This window comes from Pipra filicauda, unplaced genomic scaffold (assembly GCF_003945595.2).
Source record: "Pipra filicauda isolate LSUMZ 115617 unplaced genomic scaffold, ASM394559v2 scaffold50_size3627746_pilon, whole genome shotgun sequence".
Taxonomy (NCBI): Eukaryota; Metazoa; Chordata; class Aves; order Passeriformes; family Pipridae; genus Pipra; species Pipra filicauda.
In genome coordinates, this window is record NW_024104654.1 from 3,585,108 (window position 1) to 3,594,559 (window position 9,452).

The 9,452-nt window shown below is 37.9% G+C and overlaps 1 protein-coding gene across 1 annotated transcript in view; it reads left to right on the forward strand.

Moving 5' to 3' along the window:
• The window catches only part of LOC113991089 (phospholipid-transporting ATPase IB), a 178,825-nt gene extending 173,272 nt beyond the window's left edge, over positions 1-5,553 (forward strand). Inside the window, exons 27-28 of the mRNA XM_027727165.2 lie at positions 1,007-1,117; positions 5,425-5,553. Coding sequence (XP_027582966.2) covers positions 1,007-1,117; positions 5,425-5,553 — 240 coding nt within the window. The remainder of the gene's footprint in view (positions 1-1,006; positions 1,118-5,424) is intronic.
• The last annotated feature ends 3,899 nt before the right edge of the window (positions 5,554-9,452 follow it).

Here is a 9,452-nt window from a genome sequence, read left to right on the forward strand (position 1 = left end):
CCTTACAGGATTTGTGGTTCAGTGATTTCAGTGCTGGAAAGCATGGGACCAGAGCTCTCTCTTGACAGTCCTAACTCATTACTTTAGCTTTCAGTTTCAAATAAGTTTTAGTTAAAATAAATGATATAGAATCTAAATTTAGGCAGACAAGTTTTTCCTGTGAAGTCACTTTGTGGAAAAGGAAGCAAAGCAAAATAATGGTCCCACCTTAGTGTCCCAGATGCCTTCAGGTACACACGTGCTAAACAATAAACACAGTCACCAGTTTCAACTGGGGAGCTGGACAAAGGAGGAATGCTTCAGGCCATAAAAAAATTGACTAACAAAACCATCAGTAGAAAATTATACATTTCCCAGGCTGGATTATGAGACTGGTTCTATAAAAGTTCCATTTTCAAAAAGGTTGAGTTTGAACTGTATCTGTAGTTCAAACTAGCATTAAAAGGTACACATTTGTACAAGACTTATTTACTTGCCGTTTTTGGCAAATGCCCCTTTCTACATATATATATATATGCCCCTTATACAATATTTTAGGTGCTTTCTATAACACATGATCACATACATTTTGTATGCTGAAAATGCTAATGTAAATATCTATTCTCTGTAAATGACTCTATGCATCTTTTTTCCACTTTTGTTCCCCCTTGTGCACTTTATATCATTTCAAGACAGTTCTAATTATTAGACTGTTCTTTTAACACAGAGAAGAGATTCTGAACCTTGTAAGCCGTTGAACTATAGGAATGGAATACCAGTCGAAGACTTTTTGCTGATACAAGCCAGTGAAGAACACTTTAAAACATTCAGAAGTTTTCTTACAGAAAGGATGCTACCTGTTTACGTGTTGTTTTTTGCATGTACTGCTAAGCTATTTAAGTTTGCACTTGAATAGCTTTCATATCTGATTTGAGGATTTTTTTTCCTGAGGGCAGGGATTTACTTTATTCCAATTTTTTTTTTAACAATTCTTCGTATATGTGAATACTTCTTTTCTGTCTTTCAGTTTGCCTACTTGGAGAAGCTGTTGTTGGTCCATGGTGCTTGGAGTTACAATCGAGTTACCAAATGCATTCTGTATTGCTTCTACAAAAATGTGGTTTTGTATATTATTGAGGTAAGAGTAACTAAATGGATGGGTCTTACTGGTGCTTACTGCTCAAATTCTCTCTTATAAAAAGCAGAACTCATCCAAATGGATTGAGCTAAAATGATGGGTTTTTTCTTCCATATTTAAGAACTTAAAATTCAGTTTCTCTCCTCACATTTAGTTGACTGTAATCTTGTAACATTTGTAAAAGGAAAAATGAAGGTTTCAGTACAGTGAAGCCTGGGATATGAGATGTCAGGGACAAAGTTAATTTCTTCTGTACAAATATTCTTATTGAAAGCATCTTTGTATTCATGGAAACATTTCAAGTAGACCTTATATTTATAAAAACTTGAATTTGGGGCTAATTTAAATGAAAAGTTTGATAGAATTGGGAAAAACTCTATAGACAAATAGTAAACCAGGCAAAATTATAACTGTTGTTTCCAAGTTACAAAGTGTAGATTAGCTGGAATTGAAATTAGTTTGCCTTGTTTTTTGGAAAGAGAAGACATAATTTTGCCCTACAGTGCCAGTGAAATGATAAAATCAGTCAGGTTATTTGATTTCATAATTAAAAGGTAACTAACTGTCTTTTGCAAATTAATTGCCTGAAGATGTCAAGTAGTGAAACTGGATTTTAGAGAGAGCTGAATACTGTTATTGCCATTAATACATTGCATTTCAGCCTGCTTAGACAGGAGTGTAGTTCTCATGCTGCAGAATATAGTCTTGAATTTAAGAAGTATCAGGAAGGGATTTTTATCATGTGCTGTTGCTTAGAAGCACGTGAGGAACTTGAACTCAGTGGTTTGGTCAGTTGAGTATCAAGTAATCATCTGGTACAGCAATTTCCACAGTGTTCATCGCTTTTATCAATATAAGTCTGTGTGTGTGTGTATATATATATTAGGTTTTCTATTTCTTTCTACAGTTTAGCAGCCATGAATGAGGTTGACAGATAGGAAAATTGCAACATTTAGAATTAGGCAGATAGTTATATCAGTTACAGGAGACAGTGGGTAAGTAATGTTTTGCTATTAAGTAAGTCCTGTAATGGTCAGTGTGTGTGTGTATCTGGCTCTGTCAGGGTTTCATCAGCTTTTGTGCATGATGTTAGACTCTTAGAGAACAAATACTTTCCACTGACTTGTTCCATTTTTCCTGTGCTGTTTCTGAATTAGCTGTTGGTTGTTAAAATTTCAGTACAGATTATTCTACTGCAAGAGTTATCCCACACATCATGTTTTTAGGAAGGTTTTTTACATGCTGTTGGAGATGACAATAATATTCGTTACTGTGCAAAAGGAATATAAATAATTTTTTAAATTACTTTTCTAGTGGGTTTCTTATTGAGCGTGGCAATTGCTGGGGGTTTCCCTGAATTGTTCAGAAAATGCTTAACAGCTTCACGATTACCTTCTATGATTCTTTTCTCCATTTGAAAATTAGTGTGCAAGTCCTGCTTCTAGCCCATTGTAACACTGTTTGTCTTTGCTTCATTTACTGTAGTCTGACAGGTAAATTAAGTTCTGCATTAAATGTATGGCTAAATTATGCTTTCCCACTGAGCAGCTGTGCAAGGGGTTGAAGACAAGTGAACATCTCTGGGACCTCTGGCCAGAGATAGCTGAATCATTTTACCATAGGGAGGAATTTTATTAGCCAGATATCTCTGTATGATACATACAGTGCAAGTCTGCTCTGAGAATGTGGGGTCAGATATTCTCTTCGCCGTCTTAGTCCGTGTTCAGTTCTTTCTGCAGGCTGTACTGAGGCAAAAGAGCTTTTGTGTCTCCTGATATCCATGACTAAGATCAGTTCCATCAACACCTGAGCACTGAAAAATATGTTACAAGATGCAGCCCTGTACCTCAGTTACCCTTCTGTGCTTATACTGCATAGAAGTTGGGAACAAATTTAAGACTTAAGGAGGAGGTAAAATGACAGAAGTAATCTTGTAGTCCTGCAGCAGTGGGAAGAGCTCAATTTGGTTTTAGTTTCCCTGGTGAGTTTGCTTTACTAGCAGCTTTAAGGAACTTCCCCTCCAAAACTGTATAAAACCAGCCAAATTGCCTGGAAACCGAAGAGATACCAGTTTTGGTATCCTGGGGATGCAAGGGAGAGAGGAGAGATCTTTAATTCCCTCCTTAGCTTTGCACAAAGAAAGATGAGTTGTTTTGTTGTTCTGCTGTGAGGCTCAGGAGTGCTGATCAGTCTGTGGTATGGAGTGATGCTCATGAAAGAGAAGCTCCACAAGGGAATAAATCTTTCAATTTAAGTGCACTTCTGCACTGTTGCACAGTTGTGCATATGGTGCATTCCTGATTGTTTCCCAGAGCACTGGACAAATTTAATATCTACCTTTACTTTCTGCTTGGATGTGTGGTGTACGGAGAATATTCTTTTAGCATCATAATGAAACAGGGATTTGAACATGAACTACTTTCTAAGCGTATCTTCTGAAAGATTGTACTGAGTAAATATTTATACAGTTGAATCAAAAAGCGCATTGTGAATATGACTGTCAGTTATACCTTTGTTACTGTATCTGTTTTATTTCAATGAAATTTTAACACCTGAGGAATAGATATTGTAAGCCTTACATAAATGGATTTTGCAGCAGTGAGGCACTGGGGCTCTTCATAACTTTTATTCCCTGATACTATCCAAACACCAGAAGGAAGAGGTGGTGCTCCAGCTTAGCATACAGAACATCTGGACACAACTTGCAGAGGCATGCATTAAGATTAATGCATTAATTAACTTAAGTTAATTAAACAACGATAAATGCTTGAGAAGAACATTGCTGTCTCCTTTCCTAGCATCCCAATGTTGGTATACTAAAACCCCTCATACACTTAGAAGTTCATCTTGACACCTGTCACTCTTATACCCAGGGTATCCAAAGTGTTGCATCTCTGAAACATTAAATTTTATCAGCTTTTCTTCAGGTTCTGGGTTGAAATATGGATTTTGGGGTTTTGTGGGAAGGATACTCAGGTAACTGCCATCATGGGCTTTACTCCTGAGAGACGCTGCGGGGTTTAGGGTGGTGCTTACCTTCATGCAGTGGCTTGTTGTTTGTGGAGAGACAGGCCCAGGAACTGTTTTCAGCTGCTTTGATGACTAAAATGTGCACCCATATTGGGACAATTTCATATAGCTGGAGAGGTAGTATAACAGAAGCCTTGTGGTTTAGTGATTGCAGGGGAAACAGAGGTGAATATATTTCCCCTCTTGCTTGATAAGGCCCTCCTAATATTTTTCAAGAGGTGAATTTTAAGTCATCAGAGTAATAAAGCTCAACGAAGTCTGAGAAGATTTTTGGCTTGGCTTAACAGCTGTGTTCCATTCCTTTCTCTGGCTGATCTCTCCCTTAGCATTTCTTCATCGTTGTCCTTCTGCTGTTCTCTTGATTTCTCCCCTTGATTTTTGAAAATACAAAACTCATTGAAATACAAACAAAAAGCAGAAAGAGCAGCAGGTCCTGGAAATGCAAGTCCTTTTGATGTGCTTCTTAGCCTGAGCACTTGCATATCACTATTGTTGAGGTGCTTTAGGGTATTAAGTTGAGGTTCCCTTGCTTAGGGAGTCACTTACCAAGAGGGGTGCAAAATCAAACCTTTCCATCCACAGAGCTGATTGATACATTAATTGCTGCTGCTTTCCCACTCTTGACTGGCCATGCTGGTTGCAAGGGAACCTACATGGAAAGCTACCAGTATGGCTGCTGGGATGAAATACAAATATAAAACCCTCTCTTTGATGTCCATTCCTATATTTCCCGTGTCTGGCTGCAGTAACGCTGTACACTAAAGCCATTTCTGAGGAAAGCAAACCATTCAGCATCATCCTGAGGCAGAAGGTCAGTGACAAGGTTTTGGCTTTTGAAGATTTGACAGGCAAGTACCTGGGTATCCTTACAAAATACCATTTCATTCAATTACTTATGTACCTGGCTTTAAACTGACTAGTGAAATGAAAGAGCTGTTTCACATCTGTCAAGCAGATATATTTCACTGCAGATGACATAAAGTTGTCCTGATGGTATCAGAGCTTTGAAATATAGCTGATTTCAAATGTAAAAGAACACAGGAATATTGCTTTCATGTCATTCTTGGAGAAGTAAAACACGGCAAGATCAAAGATGAGATCAGAAATATCAGGTAAGAGTTTAAGACCTTTGGGAATGGTTCTGTGGAAACAGTAACATGGAAGATAGCTTTCAGGCCAACACAGTGTGCGGGAAAAGTGTGCTCAGTACTTCACTGCAACATGTTGGTTTTTTGAAATGTGCCTGATATGAAGTGCTTTTGTATTATATATTGTAGAATGAGTTGGGGGTCGGAATAGGTGGTCCAGTGTCAAGGTCTGGCAGTGGAGGGCCAGAAATGGATGACAAGAGAATGGCAAGAGAAATGGCAGAGAAATGGATGACAAGTGGGAAGGGGAGAATATAGTGTCCATCACTTGATGCTGCATTATTCTAATTTCTGCCTTAAGAATCCAGAGATGAATTGTAAGGCAATATTAGAAAGCTTTTCTTTGTGGATCCTGAAAGGGAAATCTTAATATGTGAGCGGTGTTAAACAAACAAGATAAGAAGAAAATACCAGGATCATAATTTCTCTTCTAGAGTTGAATTTTTGAGTTTCAAAAACTCTGAGTAAACGCAATTTATAGATAAACATGCTTTTAAAGAAGTGGTGGTTTAGTGAGTCAGCAAGGTCTGGCAATGAGAGCTGTTAAGTGCTCCACACACTTAGTGGTCACCACTTCAGATGAGCTCACAGCACAGGCTGCAAAAGCACACATGAAATGTTGGTGCTTGAGACCTTTCATTCGTTTTTTCTGTTTTCATGGTTTCCTGTCAATCACAACAGGTATTTTTAAAAATATGGAAAGCAGACATGGGAATTTTAACTCTGTTATCCAAATGGTATGCAGAAATGAGTGTATCTGATATGTTACTAAAAAATATACAGCTCTTATGCTTTGGTGTGCTTATCCCTGATTTATGTGATCTGACTTCTGCCTACATCTCTGTACTTTCTGTTTCCAATTGACTTTGCCGCTCTGAGGTTGCAGCCAGGCAATAGAAAACCAAGCATGGGGATTTTTGCAGTAAGTTGAGGACTGAAGCTCAATAATTGTTGTCATATAAAGCAACTTTCTTAAGAGATGAGAGCAGTGTTTCCCCCCAGTGTTAAATTAAGGATAAGAACATCTGGTTGCAAAATTTTCTAACAAGGATAACAAAAATACAGGCAGCTAGCTGTCTTGTCATACTTATTTATTCAAATTATTCAGTTGCCTGTTCAAGTACTTCCAATGCCTATAGGCATTTAATAATCATTACTTCTGTGTTCATATACTCAGTTCATGTGGTAAGCTTAGCACAATGCTCTAATTATGATGACGCAAAGGACGAATGTGTATGTGACTTCCATTTTACATCATTTGGGAATCTAGCCTTTGGATTCTCACAAATGCACGTGTATCCTGAATAAGTAAGTTAACCTCCATAGACAGGTGCTTTCAGGTAGGCAGAAGGTGGGATTCAGTGTCCTTAAGATTGGTATCAGGTATAAATTAGGTGCCTGAGAGAAATGTATGTAGATTACATTTATGGATGCTCTGGGCTCATGGAGGGCAGTATGGGACTGGCAGGTATGTCACAGGACCTGCTGATGACCATCACCTGTCTGAAGCACCAGTATTAAGAGGTCTATGTTGAGGTGGCTTAATCCTATCCAGAAAATGAAAGAATCTTTTTTTCTGTTCTTATTGCTCATTTGTTTTTGAAACATGTGAAAGGAAAGGAATCCAAATCTCTTAGCTTGGGTAATGTTAATTGTTCAGTTCAAAAAGTGCAGAGTATTTACAGAGGGTACAGCACAGAACTTGGAGACATGGAAAGCACAGTAATGGATGCAGTGTGAGGAGAAAAGCATGTGAGACTCAGCACTGGCTCTTGATAATTTGTGGAAAAACAGGTCTGACAGGTGTACCTATTTTTCTCTTGCACTGTTTATCAGACAGGTTTACAATGCAGAAGACCTAGGGCAGCATAGAATGTTATCCCCTTCCCACCTACCAAAAAAGCCAATCATAGTCTCCAATTCAAGAAAACATTCTTTAGTAGCAATAGTTACAGGAAACAGATACTACGAATAGCCTGCCAACGTTCTTGGAATATTGTAAAAACAGTTGGCCAAAAATTGTCCAGATAGTGCTTTTCTTTTTGTTCTTAAAAATATACCCTAATTCTTTTTACAGTACCTGGTTTGTATCACTACCACTGACAATTCTGTATTTCTGAAGAAATTCAGCATTATGTATAGGATAGTCTCACCAACTTTAATCCATGATTGACTTCTTGGTTTTGGCTTCATAATTGACCATGTTAACCCCAAGAGTTTCCAAGGAGTCACTAAAAAAGATAAATCCATGCTAATTTGCCTCTCTTTTTTAGTGCTATGCACTGCACAGTGAATCACTGGAGAGCACTCCATCTTCTCTGAAAACTAAACTGACCCAGCTATGTAACGTCTGGATTTGAATTTTTTCCAACCATTTTTAAAAGTTATGGAAACTATCAGCATTGCTCTGAATTTATGAATGCTGCCTTAATTACACCCTACAACCAATGCAACCTGGAATTTTTCAACACTCCAAATATTATAAATGATAATCAGCATGATTATCAAATGATAAACCTTAGCATGGTCTGAAAATCTCTGGGTGAAACACCCATCAGGTTCAATACATACTACAGTAGATTACTTCAAGAAGAGATCTACTGTGACATTTTATTGGACACATAATACGTTTGAGAGTGCCTCGATCAATTTACTGTGTACATTTATATGCATAAGAGGTATATGAAAGGCACAGTGATTTTTTTTTTTTTCCCCTTGGTAAAATGTATGCTTAATCTGGTGTGAAAGATCTTAGATTCACATTTGGTGGGCTTATAACAAAGCAATGATAATGCTGTTCTCTAAATTTGAGAGCATTAAATGTAAAACATGTAGTCAGTGTGTTCGTCATGAGCAATGTGTTCATCAAAGCCAGAATCCTGTTATCAGTAAATGTTTTTTCAGTTTAACTATGTCACTAATAAAAATGCAAGTTCATGTTTAGAAGGGAGATAACCTAATGTGAGGAAACTTTTACTAGGGAAACTAAACCTTTATTATGAAAGGTAGGAAAATTCAAACCTAGATTTTTTTCATTGCAAAACCAGCTTTGGAATTCAAGTGTTCATTGTTCTTAATTTGAGCCCCACTCTCTTTCCAAAAGCTAAAAGTTTCCGTATAAAATGTAACTCCTCTTATGGCTTTGAACATTGACACGAAAAACATTGGCTGCTCTGCCTCATTATTGGATAACCCATTGTTTTAATAAAAATAAAGGGAAATGAATCCTCCTTTCACGTAGACTAATTCAGTGCATGTTGTATTACTTGTAGGTACAGAGCAGGCTAAATTTCAACTTTGTATTGATGTTAAAAGTGCAAATAAACCTCATCAGGGAATTACCTGTGCTTAGCACATTCATGCTGAGTTTAGCAATGTATGCTCTGCTGCACTGAAGGGAACAATTTTGAGGCAGTTTTTTTAAAATCCAACACCATAGATACATAGATGCATATGTTGTAATACAGCTATTCACAAATACAACCTTTGGGCCTGCACTGGTTTTCTTTATATTTGGCCTATACTTGTATAAATAAACTTCCTTTAGTAGAGACATTATTCATTTGCATAGGAATAACTGAGAGCAGAGTAAGGTCCTATGCATCTTGCATGTATGGAGCAGGGTTTTTTGTCTGTTTTCCTTTTTTGTTAAACAAGCTATGGGGCTCTTGTGCTGAGGGTGTGAGGGTTTTTCCATTTTTGCTTGTACCTCATTGCTTAAAATAGCAATGTTCAAAATGCATTTCTACAACAATTTACTTGCTTTTCATTGAATCATAGAGTATCCTGAGCTGGAAGGGACCCACAAGGATCATCGAAGTCCTAATTCCTGGCCCTGCACAGGACAACACCATATGCCCAAGAGCATTGTCCAAGCATTTGAACTCTCTCAGGCTTGGTGCTGTGTCCACTTACCTTGGGGCTCTGTTCCAGTGCTCAACCACCCTCTGGGTGAAGAACCTTTTCCTTATATCCAGCCTAAACATCCCCTGACACAGCTTCATGCCATTCCCTTGAGTCCTATTGCAGGACACCTGAGAGAAGAGATCAGTGTTTTTGAAAACGGTAATACACATGCTTACAAAGGAGGCTGAAGGGGACTTGCCCTGTCACCAATGACTGCTGACAAATTGGAACAGTGAATCGAATTCTTCGGT